Here is a 27385-nt window from a genome sequence, read left to right as displayed (position 1 = left end):
TGGGTGGGGGTGCTAAGAAAACAGTCCCTTATTTTTAAAATACAATGTTGGCAGCCCTAGACCTGTGCAGCGCTCATTACCTCTGAACTTTTGACTGCAGCATCAAGTCATTGACAGACTCTTTCAGAATAGATTCTTACTTTCAGTTTTTGTCTGCTGCAGAAAAAGAGAAGGTGAAATGGTCCTTTGGAAGAGTCGTGGGCTGTATTTGTAAACTAAGTGCATGTTACATTTAGCAATATATCCTAATATGATATATGTGGGACAAGCCAGCTTCCTGTTTGCTGCTGCTGTTTATAGGCTAAGGGCATTAGAACAGGAATTGCATCAGCTGGCTTGCTTTGTGTCTCAGCTGTCACAAGGAGAATGTAGTAATATTTGTGATTAAATGTCATTAGTCTGTGGCACAGAAGCGAGAACACAGACATTGTTTTGGATCAGTTCCTGTTAAAATCCAGCAATATAACAAATTATGTCTGCTATGGATTAAACACAGCCATTTTTTGATCTACATTCTATTGCATGCCCCAGAATTTCTATCAATAAGTCCACGCTGTATGGGCATTGATTCCCCAAGGCCTTTAACAGGAGAGTAAAAAAGGGCTTGAGTGATCGAACCTGAAGAACTGTTGTTCTAGCAAAAACCTAGTGTTTCATGTTAACAAAGATGGCAATTTTTCGATCAAAACAGCCTGGAGAATAAAATGGCATTGAGTTTATTTTAGGAATATTTGATGCTTTTAAAGTAACTATTTCTGCTGAAAATCCCTTTAACGTTTCCTATCAGTAACCTGTCCTGTCTGTCTGCTGCTCCTATCTCTGTAGTGTATCTTAATACACACAGGTATACACGCAAACAAAAATATTTTAATGTAAGTAGTAATTTTGCTCCCTTAAAGTTCCCTGCTACTCCACAATAAGAGCCTTGTATCTGGAATCAGAAGGGAAAGAAATAAATTATGGTTTTAGATATTTGTTTCTAAGAAAAATCATGCATTTCTTTCTTTTTGTTTGCCAGCAGCTGTATTCTTCGCTACATCATGAATGAAGGAAAGTGGTGTACCTGCCAAGAAGTATTACCAAAAGCACTTTCTTTCTTTGTCAGCTTTCATTACTTTTAGCAGGTTGTGTGAGGACACTCTGCTTAGGGAATTGGAATGGGGAGGATATGAGTGTGTGGTTTATATTTACACCCAAATTACAATACACCTGAAATTAGTGGTGGATTTTTATATTTGTGGGAGGTTGGTATTATACTATACATAACAAGACAGCAGAATTGTCCTGTAAGTCTGGGCGTTGGGCCTGCCTGTGTCTGACTGTAGCATATAAAGTATAGAGGGCTAAGACTTTCAAAAATGACCACCAATTCTGTGTGCCTAATTAGAGGAACCATGGGCCTGATTTTCAGAGATGCTGAGTACTTGCAGCCCCCACTGACTTCATCTGGCGATTCAGATGTGCTCAGCACCTCTAACAATCAGGTCCAAGGTGTTTCAAGTTCAGCACCCAAATAAGTGACCATTTTTGAAGGTGTTGGCTTGTGTGTACAGTCAGTTATTGTGGTGCTGGAGGCTACATAAGTACCTACAAAATCCGTAGAAATTCTGTCCAGCATAATAGTATATATTTTTTTAAAAGAATACAAACCATTATGTGTGTTATCCATTGACAGACAGGTGCCTTGTTCAGATGGGCCCAGACAGTCTAATTTATGCATCCATTTGGCATGTGCATGCTTCCAGATCATGGCATTGTCTCCTCTTCTTGCTAGATAAGTTGAAACATTGACAGGCAGTGTGTTCACTTTTTCCTTTTATTACAGTAATTTATAAGATATTTTAGCTAACAGGAGAATGGCCCAAGGGGGCATTCTCATGTTAATTACCAAATGTGGGCTTGTCAAAATCAAATAGCTTCAGGAATAATGCAAGTAGTACTGTATCATTACAGTGTTTGGCCCTCAACCCAATATTAGCTATTTTTGAAAATCTTGTTTCACTGGGCTTTTAAATTTAAAATACCCCAAATCCTGCCCCATCATAGATCACAAGAGAAATTTAAGGCACAATGAAAGATTTAAGATTTTAGTGCAAGTGCTACTTTTAAATATTGTTAAACATTCATCTTTAAGCTGAAAAAAGGTGTCAACTATTAAAGCAGTTACTTGTGAAGTTTTCTGCAAGGCTGAAGGTATTTGCAGTCAATGTGATTCATGAAATCCAATATTAATTTGATTGTTGCATGTGCTTTGCAGTCACTCTCATTTTATTTCTTGATGTGTGACACCAACAGCGATCACCAAGGGCCAGATGCTGATAATACCCTTACTCATGCTGGGCAATGTACCACTCCATCAATAATCCCATTGGTTTACACAGAGCTACTCAAAGAGTAAGATACTACACAGGGTGGGTAATCTGGGCCCAAGTTTATAAATTAGAGCCTGGTGGAACACAGTGTCTTGTCACCTCTGAAGGGTGTCAGTATAATCAGTTGTGTTGAGGAGCTAGCTTTATGATGGTAGACTGAGTTAATTTTGGTGCGTGCTTCCGGGTGTAAACTCGTTGGTCAATAGCTAATCCCCTCTTCCCCATCCCTCCACACGGCACAATTAACTTGGTCCATCTAGCATGCTGTCTGCTTCACAGACTTACACCTGATTCTTCAGGAAAAAATCCCATAATACACGTGGACAGTTGTGCGGTGTGTGAATGGGACAGAGGTGAAAGGGTGAGGTTTCTTTCCTGGTCCCTGCTATTTTAACACAATTGTCCCTACTTCATGCTATAGGCACATTACAGAATTTTCTAAGAGAAATTAACTTTTTTAACAAACCCACAGGAAACTTTCCCAACCCTAAAAGATCATCTATTTTTACCTCCTCTCACAGATTCCACCACATCTTCCCTCTAATCCTCAATCAGTCCCCTCAACCGTGTCCCCCAGGAAAAGCACTTTCAACGTATAATCAAATCCAGATTCTGATGAACCAATTCAACAGGCAGATTTCAGAGCCATGGACCCATCATCAAAAACACCCTCCCATTAGTATTCTCACAGTTCTACAAGGAGGGGGCTCTTAGTTTGAGAATCATTGAGTGCAGCTGCCACAGAACCTCCTGAGGATATAGGCTGTCTCTCAGACAGACAAAGCACTAACCATTTGGGGCTTTAGAGCTGAAAACCAGCACTTCGAATTTTACCTGGAAATCTACTGACAGCCTGTACAGAGCATTGTTGTAACATGCTTCTGGCAGTTAAACATCCCGCTTAATAGATGGGACACCACACACTGCACTAGCTACAGTTACTGTATGGTCTTAAGATGTAGTAGGCCTTTGTAAAGCATAATAAGCTAACCTAAGATGACAAAGGCATGGATGATCATGACAAGCTCTGCATCCCTAGCAAAAAATCACAACCTTCTTGCCAAGCACCAGCGATGAGAAGAGTAGTTAGCAGCCACTACAACCTGAACATCCAGAAACAACCAGGGATCCAGCCAACTGCACCTCTAGGTTAAGAGCCTTAGAAAGTGATGGCCAGCAAGTCCTGTCAATCAGTGGGCCAATACACCTTCCACAATTTCCTCAGGTTGCTTACCTGAGTAGAACTATCATGGTCTTGTCTGGGTTGAGTCTTAGTGAGGTATCCGTGCATCGATTTCTGCTTGACACTTAAGTAAGAGGTTCTACTGTTCCAGCAAGATCCGAATGGAAATCTAAAACTGGGTATTATAAACATTGAAGACACCACCATTCATACTTTCTCTCTATCCCTCCTACTGGCCCCATATACATGTTAACAGTGGTGATAAGAGAGAATCCTGAGGAACTCCTAATGAGAGCACTCTTGGAGTAGGTGAACATCTAACCAATGCTTCCCTTTGAGATCTCTCAGAAAGAAAGAAGCAATACTATTGGCCATAGTGTGATCTTCAGGCAAGTCCCCAACATCTGTGGTCAAGAGTATCAAAAGCAGCTCTCAGAGCAACAATAATCAGCATGGATATGTGATCCTCAATCACTGACAGCCGATCATCAGTATCCTACACCCCCAGAGCAGACTGTACTAAACCCAGACCTAAAACCAAACTGACCCCACCATCTTCTTGCTGATTTTTATCAGCCAGGAAGGGCTTGGATTTGAGTGTGAGATTATATCATATGCCTGACCACCACTGGCTGAAATTCAGACAGAAAAGACTTATTGTTCTGAGTGACTTAAATTTCCATATCCACAATGATTCTAATGAGTTGGCTCGGAACGTAGCTAGCCCCTCACTAAAAGTAAATTCTGCCACCACAGAGACAGAAATCTCAGTCTGGATCTGACTGATCTTTATCCTCAAAGTAATTCCTCACAGTTAGAAACACCAAAAGCAAACAACCTGGATTAAGCAGGTTGTTAACCCCTTGTTTTCTTTGACTACAACTGCACAGTGACCACAGAAAATTTCAAATGCTCTTTTTGTCTTAATCAGTATGTTTCAAAACGTAAGTCATTGGTTTTTATACATCCTACTTTATCATTTCAGTGTCATCTGAATATCAGAACAATGTAGAGAAAAAAGGTGTTCAGTCGCGACTGGACTATTATTATGTCAGTAGAGTGGTCTCATAGCTGCACAATAATCCTACTTAGAGCCCTCGGAAATCTAACCAGACCCATTTGCTTCTGAGGGCTGATCTTTAAAATAGATGCTGTCTCCTAGCAGAAAATGTGTATCCCAACCTGAAGACAAAGGAGGTAATGGCTGGTGCATAACAAAGGCACAATTCCCATTTTCTCTCCAATCCCACCACAAAAACAAGATCAAGAGTATTGCCAACTATGTGAGTGGAACCACTCTGCACCTGGGGCGCGCACACAGTTCCAGTGATGGCTGCTACGAGTCTATCCAGGTGGAAATTGGACTCACTCAGAACAGTTAGTCTAGATGGCTTTAGCACTGTAGCAGGGTGACCTGTACACCAATATTGGTTCTCATCTTAGGATTCCTTTATAAAATGGACATTCTCTCTCTGATCCAGTTTGGAGGCTGAAGACCTCTGGCATTTAAGGCTAAATATAAACAGCATAGATTCACCATCATTTTGACCCTCTCATAGTTCAATCTGAACAGAGTACCCAGCTGCAGTCATTGCCAAAGGTAGCTCAGGTGGAGTCTGCCGGGAAAATATAGTCTGTGCCATGGGCTCACATACCGCTAATTCCTGGTGGTTCTGTTGGGCAGGACTGGCTGATAGTGGCAGGTCAAATAAGGAGTCCCACCGACTGCTCAACATGGATAACTTTCTGCCGCCTGGCTGTGGAGAGTTTAAACCTGAGCTCTGTTAAATTCAGTGTTTCTGCTGAGTTGAACTTTCTTTGAGGGCTGTGATTGGAGAGGTAGCAGAACCCTAAACCAATAGGGGCTTTAAAGATTAGGGTCAGGGCCTTGAATTGTATCAGGTAACAGATGGGGCACCAGCAGAGTATGCAGAGATAACAGTGACTTTGTATAATAATACCTTAAATGCAGAATAATGAAATATACTATTTAAAAAAAATTTTTGCTAAGGATTTCTTGTTGAATAAAACCAGGGATGGGAGAAGGCAGTGCAAGACAAATATGTTTTATATTTTTAAAACATCCACCGTAGTAGGAGTCTACCAGGCCCAGCGGATTGATAATAGGATATGGAGCCATTCACCTCTATGGTAACGTTTCAAATCTGACCTTACTTGGGACTGTTTAATGACAATTGGTGACCTGTGCATGAAGAATATCCAGTTCCTGGTGAATAGCATCCACATAACAAACCACCACCACAGTATTTACTAATAAGCATTTTTGCCAGCAGTTTCAGCAAAGCAGCCAAGGATTAAATTGGGGTAAAAACTGAACTATCCCCTTATCCACAGCACTGGCTTTTTTTCTTTTTTTTAATTTAGGCACATTAGCACAGTAGCAATGTAGAGAAACTCACACAACCATTTCCCACATATTGCCTCTTTTGAAACAGAGAACTCGAAGATTCTCAGTCCAGCATTTTTCACCAGCACAAATTCAGCATTTCAAAATAAAACAATGCAGATCTTAACAGTGGACAATAGGGTCCATGAAGCTTATAGATTCAGTAAAGTAACGTCTATTTACACTCGGGTCCCATGGCAAAGGACACACATACTACTGTAAATGGAATACTCTCACACTCCATTTCTGTGCGTGTATGCGCATGTGTGCTTGTGTAATAAACATCTGTTGCCGTGTCACATGATACCTCTGGGATTCCAAAGTGTTGGCTTTTTTTTTTTTTAAAGACCTATAGACTAAAACATATCTGGATTTTTTTGGACTTTTTATCATGTTTAAGGTATAAAATTGTTTATCAATAAAGATAATAGAAATTTGAATCCTGTCCTGTAGGCCGTAGTTCTGATTTGACACCAGCAATAAATTTTGCTAAGGTTCTCTACAACCTTATTTTATTCAGTCCTTTTTATAATTAGCTGATCTTTGTGACCTGGAGATAGGAGGCAGAAAGGGAATTATGGCACGATGGGGCATCTAGTGCCTATGTGGGGCAGCTGAGTATCTAGAAATACTTAGTCTCCAGTGTTTTTTTCTTTTTCTTTTTGTATTTGGAAGTCTGCAGTATTATATTGACCCTGACTCATGTGAGGGAGAAAAAAATAATATATTCTGTAGTTCCAGAACTTACATCTTTTAAACAGGGTTGAAGCATTGAAAAGAGACTGGCAGATGGGCTTAGCATTGTGGATATCTATATCCATTCTTGCCAAAGGGTAAATAAAGGGCATTCATTTATTAATCTGCTTCCAAATCCTTTCTTCAAAAAAAAATGAGGAGGTGGTTCTTTTTCTTTTCTGACCATTTCTAGTAGCGCCAGACATGAACAATTAAATTTAGGGCTTCCCTGTGGTCTGTGAATAACACTACATAGTGCTAACCATCAGGGCACAAAGACAGACAACAAAAGGGCTGTTTTATTTTCTGTTTACCCTTCAGGATACTGTTTACCTTATCACTGAAGGGGAAGTTATCATTTCATCCCTTTTGGAAATTGTACTGGCTTGATTCTGTACCTCCAGGTCTCGGACCAGCTAGTGATAAAGTGGGCATGTCAGCCTGGGGTGAGGAAAGTCCTACTGGGAGCTGTTGCACTCTCGCACTCGCTCTGACTCTCTCCGTCTCTTGCTCTTTCTCTGTCAAACCATTTTCTCTCTCTCTCTCTCTCTTTTCCCTCTTTTAACGGGAATGTGTTTTTTTTTCCCCTTCCCCCTCCCCTCTAAATTTACTTCACAGCAGATTGTCTTGTAGTAAATCACCAAAAACCCAAATAGCACTAAAGCATTCTGATACAACATTAGCATTTGCTTAACAAGCACAAGATAAACATTAAACAAAGAACTGCATTTCTTTATTAGAGGCTGCAAGATACATAATCCATGAGCACAAGAAACATGGGACCCAGTGGATATGCAGATGTGTGTTATTTCATTGGCGCTGGGCGGCCTTGTTAGAAAAGGTTTTCATCTGAAGGCTTGGGGGTGGATAGTTGACTGTCCCTGGTGGGTCTGTAACTAGATACAGAGACTGTTGCAAGCTAGGCTGGGCTCCCTGGTGGATGTGCTGATTGGACAGCCTGAGGAAAACTTGGGAAGCATCAGGAAGTGAACTCAATCACCTTGGGGATGATAGGGTAGAACCAGATGAAGGCATTTGACTTCTTTTGTAACTCCCACTAAGGACAGATTGCCAGTGCGATCCAACCTCCATAACTGCAAATCAGGCCCTTTCCCCTATGCCGATTTCATTAGAATGGCCAGCATGGTGCAGAGTTTAAAAAAAAAAAAAAAAAAAAAAAAGGTTAGACACAGTAATTTTACAGGCAGGCGGGTACAAAAAAAAATCTGCATAATTAAGCAGTCAAGGCTGCTAATAGGGGAGTTTATATGCTCTGGGACCAGGCAAGGGCAGCACATATGGATATAGCACTGGATATTAAATCTACGGCATGCCGACTTACTTCAGGGCCCTTAGAGAAAAGTCTAATTATAGAGAGAGGAATTGTGTTTACTGGTCTGTCTTGGGCAAAGATGTTGAAAGAAGTGCAACCAAGTTTTGCAGTTAGACATGAACAGTCTGTTAATAGAGATATCAAGAATTTGTGCTTGTGATTGCTTCATATCTAATCCACAGGAAATCCTAGATTCTGAGGCTCCCTTTTCCCAGTTAACGTTTGGGGGGGGGGAAGGAGAGAGGAGAGAGACATATACATATCCCGGATGCAGGATGTAAAATGTGTTCATTATTAAATTTCTGGAATTTAATCTGAATCAAGCTCTTTACCATCAATAAATTATATTTAGCAGTTTACCCTAGTTAAGCTACTTCTGTTTAAAAATGTCAGTGCTTCTGGGTATAAGCTCAGAGTCAGCATTTGAATATAAATGGGTAATATGGGTGGAAGTTGCAGCAGGCAGGACTGAGTAGTTAGAAAAAGGATATGTTTATGTAACAAGTCCTGACGTGGTGGACATTAACATTTCATAATGCAAATCAAAGGTATGGAGAAGACCCAAGGGCCCTCAGTCAAGGGCCCCTAGCAACTGTCTAGTATGCTCTGTGAGATGATTTCTTCAAATTAGAAAGACTTCGATTATAAAAAAAGGCTATAAAAGTAATTACCCTTTCTCCCTGCCCCCTCTTCCTGACTCCCCCCCCCAGCAAGTAAAGGAGTCTGTCCATTTGCTGATGGGAGGTGATCAGCAAGGTGTTATCACGAAACTCTGCCTTACGCGTATAACTGCTAGCAGAGGCCAGTGTTTAGTGCATATTTTGATTTTTCAGCTTCAGGCTTTTTTCCTTTTCGTGTTTGGATTTAAAATACTGGGCCATCTGGGTGAGCATTATTCTGAAATGCTGGTGAGCGATTGGGTCAGTCAGAAATCGCTTTAAGGGCCACAAGCTGCAAGGTTCTAAGCGCCTCCTGCTAGAGGCTGAGCTCCCCTCAGCTCCTATGAAGTCAATGGGATTTGAAGGCCCTCTGGAACGTATTTGATGGATCCCTAAGTTTTTGCTTCCTCTAGATATTTAAGGGGAGGAGTGAACTACACCAGTGTTTGAGGAACGTACAAGATTATTGTTGAGTATTATAATAGCACCATAGTAATTACACAAAACATAGGATAAGAAATGCTCTCTGCCCCCAAGTGCTTGCAAAGATGCTCTTAATCCTAATTTTAAGAAAGGATGACAAAAGGACTTAGGTGCCTAACTTCCACTTTAGGTGCCTAAATCACAGAATCAGACACCACTGGGATTCACAAAACCTTCACTCAGCTGCTGCCAAACCACATAGGTGCCTAAATGCACTGGATGCCTATATTTTTGCAGTAATATTTCCCTAGGTGCCTATGTTTCTGACTCTGGGAATGTGCTCAGCAGCTCCACAGTGAGAAAAGATTGGCATTTCTCCACTAACTCACCTGTAGGGCCCCAGCCAGCCAGGGGCGGCTCTGTGTTTTGCCTCCCCAAGCATGGCAGTCAGGCCGCCTTTGGCGTAATTTCTGCGGGAGGTCTGCCGGTCCCATGGATTCGGCGGCGGTTCTGTGGGTGATCTGCCAGTCCTGTGCCTTTGGCGTACCCGCCGCCGAATTGCCGCCGAATCCATGGGACCAGCAGACCTCCTGCAGAAACACCGCCAAAGGCTGCCTTGCTGCCGCCCTCACAGTGACGGGCAGGCCGCCCCCCGTGGCTTGCCACCCTAGGCACGCACTTGCTGCGGTGGTGCCTGGAGCCGCCCCTGCATCCAGCAAGTGTGCTCAGAGCTCAGCTACCAGATTGGGCCCCTCTAGGTGAATTTACACAAAACAGCCTGGGTGGGCAAGGGAAAATTGACAACTTCCCTAGTTCTTTTAGCCCAGTAGTTAGGGCACTCCCCTGGGATGTGGGAGACCCCTGGCTCAGGTTCCCCCCTTCACCAGATAGGGATAAGGGATTTGAACAGGAATCTACAAGACTGAAAGTGAGTGCTGTAATCCCTGGGCTATGGGTTATTCTGATGTGGGGCTCCTTCAGTCTTTCCCACTGAAGCTGTTCCAGTGTGAATAAGTAATTTAAAAGGAGCAGAGGAACTGTCTCCTGAGTCTCCCACCTGAGTGCTCCCTCTAACCACCACACTACAGAATCATTCTCATGTTTCCTTTCTCTCTGGCCCAATCATTCTTGCATTATTTATCCACAGTGGAACAGTCAGCAGCAGAGACTGAGGGAGCCGCACATCAGAATAACCCATAGCCCAATGGTTAAGATACTCACCTAAGAGGTGGCTGAGTCCTGTTCAGATCCATCTTCTCCCACTCTGGTGGGAGCAGGTGCTTAAATTTTGGGTTTCACACATCCCAGGTGAGCACTCTAACCAGTTGGCTAAAAGTTATGATTGAGCTCTGAGAATTCTGAGAATTCAGAGCTGGCAACATCAGCCACAACTAGCAGGCTAGTTAGGTAGAGCTAAATTCATAAACAAACATAAGCATGATGATGCTGAGTATCACCATGCTTAACTTTTAGGCACCTAGAAAATCACTGGGATCCACACAGCCTGGGTTATGTACCTAGACTCCCCATACAATACATAGGGAGAGACAGGCACCTGAGAATGGGAGTCACAAAAGCCAGCATGCTAAGCTGGGCAGTGGGAGGTGCCAAGCTGAGGCATGTATGCCCCTAGTCTCTTGCTAAAACAGTGTAGGCGCCTAAGGCCTAAGAAAAGTTTGCAGCTGAGAATCCCAAGCACAGGGAAGCATAGCCCTGAAGTCTGGACTTGGGCATCATCTCTGAGAGAGGGGCAGGGCTTAGCGCACACCCCTCGGGAAGAGCAAACAGCATGTGGATGTACTTATTGCACAGCTTAAAGAATGCAGGCTTTTGTAACCTTACAGAACAACCTCGTACTTCTCTTCCCCACATCCCCAGATAAGCCATGGAGAGCAGTGCTAGCTCCACTTAAAAGCCCTCGTCTGGACTCTTAGCAGCTAGCAACAGCATCAAACTATTCTAGGGTAAGTAGAAAGTAGAGGGAGGAGGGATAAGAATTTTTAATCACATTTTTCCCCTTTAAAGTGACATTATCAAGATCTAAAATAATATAGATTTAAAATGTTCTTGTCTTTATTGATAACACTAAAGCCTGGTATAATTTTTAAAATCTCATTTACGCTTTACCCTTTGTGCTATATATTTACCTTTTCATTTCACTCATCTTGGATATTCAAATTACACTGGTCAGTTTATTGTAGTAGATTGCCATGTTCACTCACTGATTCTTGCACTAGCACAATGATGTTTTGTTTGAGATTCTAAATGTTAAAAAAAAAAACATAAAAGCACAACAGGATGTCTTCACACACATGTACATCTCTACTATTTTTACTGCAGTTTAAAAGAGGTTTATGACAATATTTATTTTAATATCTTTTCATATATTTGGGACCGAACCTATCTTAATTTTTTGCAGGGTCCCTGTCACAATGATATGCTAAGCATCATCGTTGTCTTTTCCAAGCCTTGCATTAGTGATAATAGCCAGCAGTGGCAAAAGATTCCAAAGCTGGCTTTAGACTCTAGCCTTTTACAGGCCAATTCCTCAAAACACCATTGAATTCAATGGGTTTGTGCTGATTTACACTATATGAGGATCTGGATATTCATTCTGAAACAGTTTTGCAAGGAATGTGCTATCACAAAGTGAGCTGTTCCTCTCTCTTTAAACTGCTACTGACCTCTGACCATCAATACATTCCCTCCACTCACTTCATCCTAGTGCTTCATCGGCCACAGGAAATGAGATTGTTCGCTGGGTTGGCTATGTAAGCCTGACACGCAAATGGCAGTTTCTCTCCCATCCATCACGCTAATCAATGGTATCCCCACAGCACCAATCACCATGATATCACCGCTGTAAAAGATGCTATGGGAAATAGTCCTTTTTGGAGATGATATAAAAGGATACATGTAGAATCCTGGGCCTCATTTTTATACCCACAGTGACCCTGGGGCATGGTTTATTGTGTACCCAGTCACACTTGCAATTATTTTGCTGGTATAAAAATGAAAGCAAGTTTTTTCAAAATCTAGCCCTTCCTCTTTTATTTGGAAAAAGTCATTTGGCAGCTTTGCATACCAACATCTCTTTGCCTTCTTCCATGGTGCACCCCATATGTGGGTCAGAGAAGGATCCCTGGATTCACGCAAAAGGCATTACTTTCTCCATTGTCAAATCCCTCCTGAAGACTCACTCCTGCCAGGATGCCTGTGGGAAACTTTCTGACTTAATGACAAGCTTGAGGAGGAATTTGGGAGTAGTTTCTGTATCCTTTAAAAAGATATATTTGCATGACTATTTTGTTAACGTAAGCGTATACATTTCATAACCCACCCTTTGTTCACTAGTCTCTTTATCTTTTGGTTGTGAGCTCCTCAAAGCAGGGATCGTGTCGTCTTACCTGTTTAGAAATGGCCTAGCATATCATTAGCACTACCAGAAATAAATAAATAATAATTAGTTGATTGGTGCTGGGCTGTCAATATTCCTTCTCTGTTGTTTTTGACTCTTCTCTCTGTTAACCCACACATCCGAGCTATGTCCAGTTCCTGATGCTTTTTTCTCCTGACTATCTCCAGGATGTCTCCATTTCTTTCCGTATCCAAAACCAGATCTCATATCCAGGTCCATATTATATCCTGCCTTGACTACAGCAACGTCTTCCTCTTTAGCTTTACAAACACTCATGTTGCCCCCCCTTCAGTGAAAATAAGATGCAACTGCAGAACTCATCGTCCTGTGCATCAATTTGATCATGTTACTCCTCCATTGACTCCTCATCCACTAAAACACATGAAATTTAAGCCTCTGGTAATCACCTTCAAAGGTCTTAGTAACTGTGCCCCTCGTGAAGACTTAGGACATGGCAAAGTAAGCACAATCAACAGGATCTAGGGCCCAAGCCTGCAGGTGCTAAAAACACCATCAGAGTTCTGAGCACCCATGATGCTGTTGCTCATGGGGAGTATTTGAAGAAAGAGGAAGCTTTGTATATCTTGAGAGTGCTCAGTACATTGCAGGGATTGAGACTTTTGTTTCTATTCATGTTCCATTGGCCATACCCATCTTTGCAACCCTTCTGTCACAGAGTGTAGGGGACACAAGGCCCTGCGTGCCCAACTTCCTGCAATTCACCACGACTCTCAGCCAGCCAGTAATGCAGAAGGTTTATTTAGATGACAGGAACACAGTCCAAGACAGGTCTTGCAGGCACGGACAACAGGATCCTCCCCAATTAGGTCCATCTTGGGGTTGCAGGGGCACCACAGCCTCATTGGGGAATCAGAGCCCCGTTTGGGCTTCCCTCCATTCCCCAGCCACCTCCTGAAAACTCTCTCTCCCCTCCCAGAGTCTCCTCCCCCAGCCTTTGTTCAGCTTGCCAGGCAGAGGTGTCACCTGGCCTCTAACTCCCTCCTGGGTTCTCATGTTACATGCTCAAGTATCTTCCCTCAAGTCCAGTTTCCCATCCCCCGATGCAGACCGTCCTCCCAAGCCAACACTCCCCACTCAGCATTCAAAGACCACATTAAGAACAGTCCCAGTTCGTCACCCCTTCCAATCCCTGTTCAGCTTCCGAACTCACCTTCCCTGAGTTATCTTTTGTTAGTTGTGACCTTGTCCTTTTTTTTCCAAATGTTTTCCCAGAATCCTTTGTACCAGGTGAGCTGATGATTCATTGGAGGAAAGATGTATATCTTCATGGATTCCAAGGCCAGAAGGGATCAATGTGATTGTCTGGTCTGACCAGAATAACACACAGGCCATAGAACTTCCCCTAAATAATTTTTAGAGCATAGCTTTTAGTAACCCAGAGTTAGATTAGTTGCTTACTAGTTGTTTCAGTAAATAGTTTGTTTTAGGAGTTTAATAGGCTAATAATTAAATTGTTGTACAAGTGGGAGCCTTGATCATGGTTGTTTTCTGGAACCTGTCAAAAACCCCAAATCAATCCAATACTTGCGGTAAATAAAGACAATGTGGATTAAACCATATTGAAAACGCCAAACTGGGACTGAGTCAAGCCACAGTTAACAATCTCATTTACCAGTCGTAAAGATAATCCTAAAAACATACGGTATGCATCCGGTTCCTCCATTCAGTATTAAAGCCCAGACACGGAGCAGGTGAGTTTTACCTGCTTTTGTGACCCATTCTGTTTAAAAATAAATAAATAAATAAACCAGCAAGCGTACAGTAGATGCCTTTTACTGCCAGAGTGGAACTTCACAAGCCTACCAGGGGACCTTTTTGTAATGTGTGTAATGTGCTGCTACCGTGCTTTAGCAAGGAAAAATGTCACTGCTGGGCTTTATTTTTAACAGACTTTTTTAACATCAATTAATGCAAGCAAATGTAGTGGAGCAGATCTAGCTTATTATTTATATTTGGGGGAAAGCAGTAAGGAGACTTGGGGGGAGGGGAAGAAAGAAGCATTGTTTTATTTTAAACTCCAGGCAACTAAACAAGATTGGGGGAGATTTTCAAAGGCAGTTAAGCATCTAACTCCCACTGAAAATCAGTGGGAGTTAGGCACCTAACTGCCTTTTGTATCTTTGAAAATCTCGCTCATACTGTTGTCATGGTATAATTCCCCACTCTGAACCTTAGCGTCCAAAAGATGGATTACCAGCATGAATTCCTCTAAGCTCAATTACCAGCTTAGTATTTGTAGCGCTGCCACCAACCAGGAATTCCAGTGCCTGGTACACTCTGGTCCCCCCAGAACCTTGCCCGTGGACCCCCAAGACCCAGACCCTCTGGATCTTAACACAAGGAAAGTAAACCCTTTCCCTCACCATTGCCTCTCCCAGGCTTCCCCTCCCTGGGTTACCCTGGAAGATCACTGTGATTCAAACTCCTTGAATCTTAAAACGGAAAGGAAAATTCACCTTCCCCCCCTCCTTCTCTCTCCCGCTCCCAGACTCTCCCTGAGAGAGAAAGTAATCCTGGCACAGAGAGGACATTAACCTTTCTCCCACCCTTCCCTCCTTTCTCCCCACCAATTCCCTGGTGGGTCCAGACCCAGTCCCTTGGGGGTCTCACCAGAATAAAAAAACAATCAGGTTCTTAAACAAGAAAAGCTTTTAATTAAAGAAAAAACAGTAAAAATTATCTTTGTAAATTTAAGATGGAATATGTTATAGGGTCTTTCAGCTATAGACACTGGGAATACCCTCCCAGCCGAAGTATACAAGTACAAATTAAAATCCTTTCAGCAAAATAGAAATTTGAACTCCTTCCAGCCAAATACACATTTGCAAATAAAGAAAACAAACATAAGCCTAACTCACCTTATCTACCTAGTACTCACTATTCTGGACATATAAGAGACTGTATCAAAGAGATTGGAGAGAAACCTGGTTTCACATCTGGTCTCTCTGAGCCCCCAGAGTGAACAACCATCAAAATCTAAGAGCACACACACAAACTTCCCTCCCTCAAGATTTGAAAGTATCCTGTCCCCTGATTGGTCCTCTGGTCAGGTGACAGCCAGGCTCACTGATCTTGTTAACCCTTTACAGGCAAAAGAGATATGAAGTACTTCTGTTCTATTAACTCTTACTTATCTGTTTACGACAACTGTATATTTTTAAACATTGATTTCCTAAAGTGTGTACTGCAAGTTACATAACATGAAGGCCAAGATCGTCAGCTATCAACATGGCTCCACGTTTAATGTGCTCCACACACACACGCACACGCAGTTGTAATTATATTATATTATCTTGTAGCACTGATTAATTTTGTTCTGGGGAAGGGGTCTTTGCAAATCTTGATAGTGCAACTGGGTCCCTTTAATACGAGCTTTTCATGAAAATAAAGGTAAAAGTTAACTCTGCAGCTACTTGACTTGCCCTGCTGCATGGAAGTTTTGATGTGGGCAAAGAACAGCATGTGATCTGGGGTAACATACTGTATATGATGTAATATCTTACCTTCACAGTGAGCAATGGACAAAATGATAACTTTAACTATAATTTTCATGCTTTTACTGGGGCTGTCAAGCGAATAAAAAAATTAGTCATGATTAATCACACTTGTAATAATAGAATACCATTTATTTAAATATTTTGGGATGTCTTCTACATTTTCAAATATATTAATTTCAATTACAACACAGAATACAAAGTGTACAGTGCTCGCTTTATATTTATTTTTATTACAAATATTTGCACTATAAAAAACAAAAACAGTATTTTCAATTCACCTAATATAAGTACTGTAGTGAAATCTCTTTATCATGAAAGTTGAACTTACAAATGTCGAATAATGTACAAAAAAAACCTGCATTTAAAAGTAAAACAATGTAAAACTTCAGAGCCTACAAGTCCACTCAGTCCTACTTCAGCCAATCTCTCAGACAAACAAGTTCGGTTACATTTGCAGGAGGTAATGCTGCCCGCTTCTCGTTTACAATGTCACTTGAAGGTGAGAACAGGCATTCACATGGCATTGTTGTAACCTGCATTGCAAGATATTTATGAGTCAGATGCACTAAAGATTCATATGTTCCTTCATGCTTCATCCACCATTCCAGACGATATGCTTCCATGCTGATGATGGGTTCTGCTCGATAACAGTCTAAACAGGAGCAGACCGCTGTATGTTCATTTTCATAATCTGAGTCAGATGCCACCAGCGGAAGATTGGTTTTCTTTTTTGGTGCTTCGGGTTCTGTAGTTTCCGCATCTGAGTGTTGCTCTTTTAAGACTTCTGAAAGCATGCTCCACACCTCTTCCCTCTCAGAGTTTGGACGGCTCTTCAGATTCTTAAAGCTTGGGTTGAGTGCTGTAGCTATTTTTAGAAATCTCACATTGGTACCTTCTCTGCATTTTGTCAAATCTGCAGTGACAGTGTTTGTAAAATCTGCAGTGACAGTGTTCGTCTGGGTCATCATCCAAGACTGCTATAACATGAAATATATGGCAGAATGCGGGTAAAACATTAGCAGGGGACATACAATTCTCCCCCAAGGAGTTCAGTCACAAATTTAATTAACACGTGTTTTAACAAACATCATCAGCATGGAAGCTAGTGTTCCAGAATGGTGGCTGAAGCATGAAGGGGCATACGAATACTTAGCATATCTGGCATGTAAATACCTTGCATCGCCATCTACAAATGTGCCCTGCAAATGCCTGTTCTCACTTTCAGGTGACATTGTAAATAAGAAGCAGGCAGCAGTATCCTGTAAATGTAAACAAACTTGTCTGTCTTAGTGATTGGCTGAACAAGAAGTAGGACTGAGTGGACTTCTAGGCCCTAAAAGTTTTGCATTGTTTTGTTTTTGAGTGCAGTTATGTAACAAAAAAATCTACATTTGTAAGTTACACTTTCACAATAGAAATTGCACTACAGTACTTATATGAGGTGAATTGAAAAATACTATTTCTTTGTTTATCATTTTACAGTGTAAATATTTGTAATAAAAATAATATAAAGTGAGCACTGTACACTTTGTATTCTGTGTTGTAATAGAAATCAATATATTTGAAAATGTAGAAAAGCATCCTAAAATATTTAATAAATTTCAGTTAGTAGTCTATTGTTTAAAAGTGTGATTAATCGCGATTATTTTTTTTAATCGTATGAGTTAACTGCGATTAATCGACAGCCCTAGCTTTTACCAATTTTAAGTCAGAGCTTCAGTATAGTTTCCTTATTTTTCTAGCAATACTGGTGTTGTAGGGTGCATAGACAGATTCTGGCTGCTATAGCTCACTCTCAGACTTTTTTCTTTCATGTGTACATATGACTCTTGTTCAGTTGTGTATATTTAATGACTGGGAGAAGACCGGTGTTTGTGGGAAGATACCCAGTCCAGATCTCTGGTGTTCAACCCTCACTGGTGTTCTGTCTCTGTCTCTGTAAAAGGTGTTTGTGGTCTGTTACATGTTGGCACTGAATGCCTCCTTTTCGTGGTTTGTTGGAGTGTTGGGGCCAGTACATTTTTCTTCCATACAATACAACCTCAGAGTTACAAACACCTCAAGAATGAAAGTGTTCATAACTCGAAAATGTTTATAACTCTGAACAAAACATTATGAGAGGGATAGCCATGTTAGTCTGTATCCACAAAAACAACGAGGAGTCTAGTGGCACCTTAAAGACTAAACAGATTTATTTGGGCATAAGCTTTCGTGGGTAAAAAATCCACTTCTTCAGATATCTGCATCAGAAGAAGTGGGTTTTTTACCCACGAAAACTTATGCCCAAATAAATATGTTAGTCTTTAAGGTGCCACCAGACTCCTCGTTGTTTTTGCAAAACGTTATGGTTGCTCTTTCAAAAGTTTACAGCTGAACATTGACTTAATACAGTTTTGAAACTTTACTATACAGAAGAAGAATGCTGCTTTCCCTTTATTTTTTTAGTAATTTACATTTAACACAGTACTGTATTGTATTTGCTTTTTTGTTTTTTGCACTGCTGCTGCTGATGGTGTACTTCTGTTTCCAAATGAGGTGTGTGTTTGACTGGTCAGTTCGGAACTCTGAGGTTCTACTGTAGTACTTTCCTTTTATTTTAAGGTTTGGCACTTCATTTTCTCCTCCTTTACATAACATAATTGCAGCAACAAAACCTTTTCTGTTTTATTTATAAAAAATATTACAGGGTTAACATCAGTATCATATAGAACTAACTCTTTTCTTCATAGAAGCATTAGACAAAGCTAGGGTGACCAGCTGTCCCTATTTTATATCAGGGACAGTCCTCATTTGGAGGTCTTTTTATTACCCCCACCCCCATCCTGATTTTTCACACTTTATCTGGTCACCCTAGATAAAGCCTGCGGATTCTGACAGGTTTAATTAATAAGTAGGGTAGCAAATGATGTTGGCCTCTTACTCTCTTTACCATCTTTTGTTTTTATTTCTGAAATGCCCCCGTTTTTCAGTCCTCCTCCTTGATCTCACTTCTGTTGTTCAAACATGCTTTGTGTTAAAGCCCTCTGCTCACCTCTAGGTTTAACAAACTGAAAGTTTTGGCTTGTATGAGGTGAAGGAGCCAAGTAAAGAGGTTTGGAGATGAGTTCTAGATACTTTACATTTAAGGTACCTGTTTTCCCCCCTTTGTTGTAGAGAGACTGACAAGTAAGCATAACACGACTTGCACTGTCACAAAGTACGTAAACTTGCAGACTTTCAGGTTTTCTGATGGAGAGTCTGTGGGTACGTCTACACTACGGGATTATTCCGATTTTACATAAACCGATTTTGTAAAACAGATTGTATAAAGTCGAGTGCACGCGGCCACACTAAGCGCATTAATTTGGTGATGTGCGTCCATGGTTTGAGGCTAGCGTCGATTTCTGGAGCGTTGCACTGTGGGTAGCTATTCCGTAGCTATCCCATAGTTCCCACAGTCTCCCCGCCCCTTGGAATTCTGGGTTGAGATCCGAGTACCTGATGGGGCAAAAATCATTGTCGCGGGTGGTTCTGGGTAAATGTCATCACTTATTCCTTCCTCCGTGAAAGCAATGGCAGACAATCATTTCGCGCCCTTTTTCCCTCGATTGCCCTGGCAGACGCCACAGCACGGCAACCACGGAGCCTGTTCAGCTTTTGTTTTTTTTTACTGTCACCGTATGTCTACCTGATGCTGCCGACAGAGGCGATACTGCAGCGCTACACAGCAGCATTCACTTGCTTTTGCATGATAGCAGAGACGGTTATCAGTCGTTCTGTACCGTTTGCTGCCATTGTAAATTGGCAATGAGATGACGGTTATCTGTTGTTCTGTACTGTCTGCTGCTATCATGGGTGCCCCTGGCTGAGGTCAGCCGGGGGCGCAAAGGCAAAAATGAAAATGACTCCCCGAGTCAATGCCTCCTTTATGTATCTAAAAATAGAGTCAGTCCTGCCTAGAATATGGGGCAAGTGTACTAGAGAACCAGTGTATCAGAGAGCACAGCTGCTCCGTGTCAGATCCCGCAGAAATGACAAGCTGCATGCCATTCACGGGGGTTGCCCCTGCAACCACCCCACCCGTTGCTTCCCTCCTCCCCAACCTTCCTGGGCATTGTGGCAGTGTCCCCCTCCATTTGTGTCATGAAGTTATAAAGAATGCAGGAATAAGAAACAGTGACTGGTTAGTGAGATAAAATGAGGGGGAGGCAGCCTCCCGCTGCTATGACAGTCCAGGCAGTACAGAATCTTTTCTCTACACAGGAAAGGGAGGGGGCTGATGGAGCTCAGCCCCCAGTTGCTATGATGAGGACAGTTACCAGCTGTTCTGTACCATCTACTGGGAATGACCGGGAATCATTCCTATTTTTACCCAGGCGCCCCCAGCCAGCCTCACCTGAGGCCACCCAGGAGCACTCATGGGCTGATGACAAGGTCGGCTAGCTGTCCTACTGCGCCATCTGCCACCGGGGAGGGGAGAGGAGCGGATACTGCTCTTCACTGCCGCAGCATCGCGTCTACCGGCAGCATTCAGTAGACATAGGGTGACATTGAAAGAAGTCAAGAAACAATTTCTTTCCCTTTTCTTTCATGTAGGGGGAGGGAGTAAATTGTCGAGCTATACCCTGAACCACACCGGACAATGTGTTTGGACCTACAGGCATTGGGAGCTCAGCCAAGAATGTAAATATTTTTCGGAGACTGCTGTGGGATAGCTGGAGTACCCCCTCCCTCCCTCCATGAGCGTCCATTTGATTCTTTGGCTATCCGTTATGCTTGTCACGCAGCACTGTGTAGCCTGGAGATTTTTTTCAAACGCTTTGGCATTTCATCTTCTGTAATGGAGCTCTGATAGAACAGATTTGTCTCCCCATACAGCGATCAGATCCAGTATCTCCCGTATGGTCCATGCTGGAGCTCTTTTTGGATTTGGGACTGCATCGCCACCCGTGCTGATCAGAGCTCCACGCTGGGCAAACAGGAAATGAAATTCAAAAGTTCGCAAGGCTTTTCCTGTTTACCTGGCCACTGCATCCGAGTTCAGATTGCTGTCCAGAGCGGTCACAGTGGTGCACTGTGGGATACTGCCCGGAGGCCAATACCGTCGATTTGCAGCCACACTAACCCTAATCTGATATGGTAATACCAATTTTAGCGCTACTTCTCTCGTTGAGGAGGAGTACAGAAACCAGTTTAAAGAGCCCTTTATATCGATGTAAAGGGCCTCGTAGTGTGGACGAGTACAGCGTTAAATCGGTTTAACGCTGCTAAAATCGGTTTAAACACGTAGTGTAGACCAGGCCTTAGGTGGTTTTAAACATAGTCAGGGATTTGTAGCTGATGGCCCTAAGGCTTTCAGAGAGAAAAAGATCACAGTAGTTAAATATATATGTTGCTAAATATCTTTTTTTTTTTTTTTACATTATGAGATTTTATTTCTTAATAAAAATAAAATGCCATGGAACCGGTCTTTGTTATATAGCCAGAGTATACCGTATTTAAATTTTTAAATAGTAGCTTGAATGAACTTGTACAGGTCTTAAACAAATAAAGTAAAGAAATTAAAAATGTATTATGCGCAAAACATTTTTATAATTCTGCATTATCGCCTTAGAAATATTTTATCAGGATATTTTTGTTTGGTTTGGTTTTACTGTGTTTTGGTTCTTTGCAGATGGAAACATCAGGAATTGCTATGTAAGAAGGATGACTATATTTAATTGTTGGCTTCTGATTCTTGATTAAATTAGTACAAATCCTCACTTGTCTCTCTGCACTGTCTTACACTTACACTTCAGCAGCATTATTTCTCGCTGACTAAAATCTATCAAGAATCCATTATTTCCTCTTTCCATCCACTAAGTTTTGATGATTTGGTGCAAAGGTGTACTTACCGTAACACTGTTACGATAACTAGTACATTTGTGTTTCTGTTATGATGGGAGTACTGTTGTAGTGAGACTCATCCACTGTTGTTGCTTCTTCTCAGCAGTGTTAATTATACTTTAGGCTCATGTAGGGTGCATATGGAAACACAAAAATAAGTGATCAGGGACTAGAACAGTTTTGCTTTCATTTGTTGTGACAATGGCACATCTACTATGCAACACACACACAGAGGCTAACGTACCTTATCTGTAATGAGGTCATGTCCCATGATGTGTATTAAACACCACTAACTAGTCCCCTGCTTATCCAAAACCTCATTTATCTGAATTAATTTTGTGTCCCCCATTTCATTCAGCTAAACAAGGTTTCACAGTGTTTCCAACTCACGGTTTTATCATGAGTCTCATGATATGTAGTGTTTTGCTTAAAGCCTAGTCCCTGGAGTCATATGAATACATGAGAAACTCAGCTTTCATTTAGGGGAAAAAAAAAAAAGAGGGGGGACAAATTTCTAGTCCTTACGGTTACAGAGAAATGCTGGAAAATCTGAGACTTAAAAATGCCAAATCCACAAGGCAAAGAATCAACGTGATTTATTGTTCTTTAATCTTATGATTTTTAAGCCAATCTCATGATTTTGGTTGCCCGACTCATGATTTTTGAGTGTTTGGCCTTGGCAATACTATAATGTGCATTTTCATGTGTGTATCCGACTACTGTGAATAGTCTGTCAGACTACTATGGGGCAGTGTAGGGTTTTTGTAGCGAGGATCTCCATTTTTCCCCCAGTGTACATGAGAGAGTGGAGAAGCACCCATTTCTCCCCAGCCCCTTGTTATGCCTATAGATAGTTTAGTGGAGACTATGTATTGATTCCAGCCTCCAACTTCTGGAGTGTTGAATCACAGTAGTTGTGCAGTGGATTAATGGCATTTGATATAGTTTATCTGATTCTTCCCCCCACTATTGCTAATGAATGCCAACTGCCTAGTTTAAAAGAAAGCTAAATCCTATTTTGGCCAAGGCAGCTATGGAGAGCACAGATGCTGCCCACTGTGTCCTCTACAAAAGGACTTCTGCCAACCGAGGAATGATTTCTCATGGCAAGACAAGAGGAAGTGCTGTGCAGTGCACTTTGCTGCTCTCCTGATCAGAAGCAAAGTACAATCCTACCTGCTGCCAGTTAGCACTTGCTGCTGAGTACAGCATACTCACTAGCTGACCGGGGAGTTAGCTGCCCACCGGGGAATGTGGTGCATGGGCCAATGAATTAGCTGTCTGTCCTTCCTAGTACTACTCGTTATTGCTGTGGAGAGACCGTGTCCTGCCGCTTGCATGGGGAAGAAGAGGTTTCCAAACAGTGTCTTTACCCTGTTGTGCAGCAGAAGGTGGAATTTAGTTCCTATACACCAATGCTTTGGGCTGTTCCCTAAACAGTGGTTGGCAGGCCAAACAAAAGCATTGTGGTGCCATGCAGAATTCTCAAGTTTGGGAGCAGCTTTGGCACTTCCACTCCAGCCATCTAGTGTTTGGCCTGGTGAGGGTGGGAGCATAAGCTAACTGCATGGCACTACGAGCATCACCTGCTAGATGATTGCATAGCATTAACAGGGGGCTGCAAGGAGCTGCGATGGCAGCAGCATCTGAAAAGGAAGGTGGGTGGGTATTATTTTTCAGTGAGATGGCCATATGTCTGGGAGATGTCCCTGAAGGTCAGTGCAGAGAGGGAAAGGGGCATGGTTCCACCCTGAATAAAAACCCCATGTCTTTTTACCCCACAAGCGGTTTAGATTCCTCTTTGCTGGTTTTTCACCCCTTCTCCTTATTTAAATTAACCTAATAAAACTCAGTGGACCTTTTTGAAAATATTTGAGCCAACAAATGCAGTCTTGTAAGTTATTTATTAGAGTATTTCTCAGTAAAAGTTTGATGCCATATAGTGGTCAGCAAACTCTCTCTTGCTGTTACAGTCATGTTTCTCATATCACGTTTCAAATTTCCTCAGAGCATTAGAAGTTTTATTTGGTTTTGGCGTGATGTTAATCACCTCATAGTAGTTTAATGCCAGGCTACATTTTTCTCTGGCTCTACAAGTTTTACCCATAAGAGAGGATGTACATTGGCCTCAAAGATTGTACATTTATTTTTCTCATAACTGTGATGTATTTTTGTCCTTTGCTAATATATTTTGATGCCTTATAGTTGTAACCTGCTGTTCTCTTTAATTGCTTATTGTTATTAATTATGTAGCGGTAATGATGTCGGCTGCTTGAGCCATTTGGCTGTAAAAAAAAATGCATTTATCATTATTGCCATTGGAGCTGCAGTAAATTGCTAGAGTTCTGTCTGGAGATGAATGCTTTTGAGCGTTTCTCCAATAAAATTTGAATGTGGATCAAATCAAGATTTTCTTATGCATCCTCCCTTCCTTTCCCCCCCAACCCGAGGGCTTCTCTGCCCTGTCCCCACTTCTCTTCTCTTCTTTTCTTCCTTCTCCACCTCTTCTCATCCTTGAGCTTTTCTTGTCACATCTACTCTTCCTCCCTGTGGCCCCATTTTCCTTCTTCTTCTCTATTGACTTTCCTTCTACCACACCCCACCCCTTTACAGTGGCTCCTTGTTTTTTCCACTTACCTTTTCCCTGCCTCCTCTTGTCTACAGTATTTCCTTCCCCTTCCCTAACCTTTACCTGCCTTTTCCTCTCTTCAGTCTTTTGTGTTTCTCCTCTTTTCTATGCTTTTTGTCCCCTCCAGTCCCCTCTCTGTTTTTCTGCCTTTTTAGAGCTCACTGGGTATTTCTAAACTCCACTTCTTGGCGGGCTCTAGAGAGGGGCTATAGTTTGGGTCCTTAATAAATATGTATTTAAATAACGGCCAGCCTGAAGCCATAAATTTACGAAGATCACAACACAGTGTGTACTACATAAGAAAAAGTGAATCAGCTCTTCTTCTTGTATGTCTTTTCGAGACACTGGGAAACTCTTCAATGCAGGGAACTCTTCAGTTTGTTTGGGGACAATTCTGCTCACCAGTGTAAATCCATGTAACCAATAGAGTAACATAGAGTTACAGCAGAGTAAGTGAGAACAGACTCTAGCCCTTTTTGTCAGGGGAGCCTAAAGCTGCCTACGTTACTATATAATGGGATCAAATACAGCAATATGTGCAAGTTAAATGAAGCTGAAATTGAGCTTCCTCATATTTTCCTAAACAGAAAAATAGCAAATTAGACTCAAAAAATACAAAGGTTACACCTCATTAAGTGGAGCTAAATAACTTCAATAATATTCTGAACAAGAAACATTCTTCAAACTGGTTCAGTTGGGCTAGGAGAAAAGTGTCTAGTTGAAAAGCCCCATTCCAGTGTAAATTAAGCACAGCTCTTAGGGCCTCAAGTGCCCATTCCATGCTTTTTTTCTCCATTTTTGGAGGGGTCAGGGTGGTGGAGAGGACAGAAGGTTGATACATCCCTAATTGAGCGAAGTTCTAAATCAATATTCCAGCTACTGCTGTTCACTTCTTCAAAAGGTCCTCTGCATGTGTAACAAGAAGTCAGTAAGCAACAGTTCTCATAATGCATTCAGCTTTGAAAAAAAATTGTCAACAGTGCCTAGCTTTTCATATAATTAAATAGAAGGAAGTGTAATACTTTTCATTCTAAGTATCTATAATGTTCAGAAATGCAAAGAAGTCCTGTTCTAGTCTATTTCTCTCTCTCTCTCTCGCTCTCTAAGAGGAAGCAGGTCATTCTTTGCATCTTGGATAAACAGCTTTTCAGCATTTAGAGATTTTCTCCTTCAGATAACTAGTGGTTTTGTGCCAAAAAAGGAAGGCTCTGGCCTTGCTATACACTCAGAACAAAAAATACCTGATGAGAGTTGTGTACGGTATATAGCTCATGCTGCTGGTCCACTGCTATGTGGAATTAATATTGACTATTCGACTGTCTCAGTACTAGAAGATGTTTTCCCTGTAGACTTAACTTTACAACAGGTTGCATTTAGTTTATGCTGCATGAAATATCCTCTTTCAATTTTACCAATTTGTGTTTTTTTTGTGCAGTACTCGAAGGTAGATATACCTGTACTTCCACCAGTTCCAGAAGTCCCAGACGGGTGGGCATTACTAGTAGGTATTTAACATCAAACAACAGAGAAAGCTACCTCTCCAAGCAGAAAGCATGAACAACAACAAAAAATTACAGTCAACACAGCAAGAAAAAAAAATCACATTTTAAAATGAATGCACAATACTAAAACCCAAAAGTTTTTGACTTATATTACTGTTTTTAATTATTCTGAATACAAATGTGACATTTTTATTATTTTTTTCCCCGTGGTTTGATTAAATTGTTAATAAGTATTTTGTCCAGCCAGTCTCTGAACAGTTCGAGCTATAATTTTATTTTACTAAAGAAAGGTTGGTACAAGAAACATTCTTTTCAGGGAGAAACATGGCCTCAGCACAGGATTGAGAGCAAGGAATTGCAAAATTCTACTCTTGACTGAAAATGATTGTGTTGTGGCCTTGTACAAATTATCTAGGGCTTGATCCTTCTCCAGCTAAATTTAGTGAGAGGTTTTCCATTGTCTTCAATGGAAGAAGGATCGGTCACTTAACATGCCTCCGTTAAAAAGGCCTGACCTCACAAATTTCTGAGTTATCTACTCACATGAACAGATTCACGTAAGCCAGGAGGACTGCTCATCTGAGTTAGTTACTCAGATGTGCAGGCATTTGCCAGATCAGTCTCTTTAAGTCTTTGGTTTATGCTCATAGAGCATTTTGAAGAAGTAGTATTAAGCTAGAAGTACGTTTGAATGATTCATACTGCTACAAATAACTCATAAACTCCAGCTTTTTCTTAATGGTGCTTTTAATTTCTTCTAATAGCAAGAAGAAAACATTCTGAAAAGTATTTGCAGAATATGCCATGTCACAGGAGGCTGCATAGCAATGACATTGTGTAACCTTGTGATGTATACGTGCTATGTGATGCAACACAGATTTAAAAAAAAAAAAAACAGAACTAAATACCTTGTTCTGGTGCAGTTACAGGCAAGAAGTAACAAATTGTGTCCCATAACATGGTGACTAACTTAGTTGCTGAATTCTTGAACTCTCTCCTAGTAGCCAGATGCCTGGAAAGGGCATTTGCTACATGGAAATCTCTCTTATTTGAGATGAAAATATGACAGTTATTAAGAAGTTAGGACTATTAGATATAGAATTAATCCTTTTTTATTTTAACCAACCTGACTGGTTAGGCATTTTGGGGTTTAATCAATGTACAGTGCTAAAGGCACTTGTAGTAAGAAGAATTCACTTACATGCAGCCAAAGTGAGTGCAACCAGGCAAAAAAAGTGAACAGTTGGTGAAGTGAAATGCATCCCTTGCTTCAGACAGAAATACAGTGGAGTGAGAGATGCAGCAGACTGGCTTTCCCTTAAGCAGAGTTCATTTCAAAAT

The 27385-nt window shown here is 41.5% G+C and overlaps 1 protein-coding gene across 10 annotated transcripts in view; it reads left to right on the top strand.

The window, feature by feature from the left end:
- ZNF521 (zinc finger protein 521) overlaps positions 1-27385 on the top strand; it is a 281730-nt gene that overhangs the window by 213367 nt on the left and 40978 nt on the right. For 7 of the 10 annotated variants that reach the window (XM_050941928.1, XM_050941927.1, XM_050941922.1 and 4 more), the window contains one exon: positions 25978-26043. The exons of the other annotated variants lie outside the window; for them this stretch is intronic. In XM_050941928.1, the coding sequence (XP_050797885.1) occupies positions 25978-26043 (66 nt within the window). The remainder of the gene's footprint in view (positions 1-25977; positions 26044-27385) is intronic. 10 annotated transcript variants of the gene reach the window in all.

Source organism: Gopherus flavomarginatus, chromosome 2 (genome assembly GCF_025201925.1).
Source record: "Gopherus flavomarginatus isolate rGopFla2 chromosome 2, rGopFla2.mat.asm, whole genome shotgun sequence".
Classification (NCBI taxonomy): Eukaryota; Metazoa; Chordata; order Testudines; family Testudinidae; genus Gopherus; species Gopherus flavomarginatus.
The sequence above is the reverse complement of the archived record's forward strand: the minus strand, read 5'-3'. Positions and strand labels throughout refer to the sequence as shown.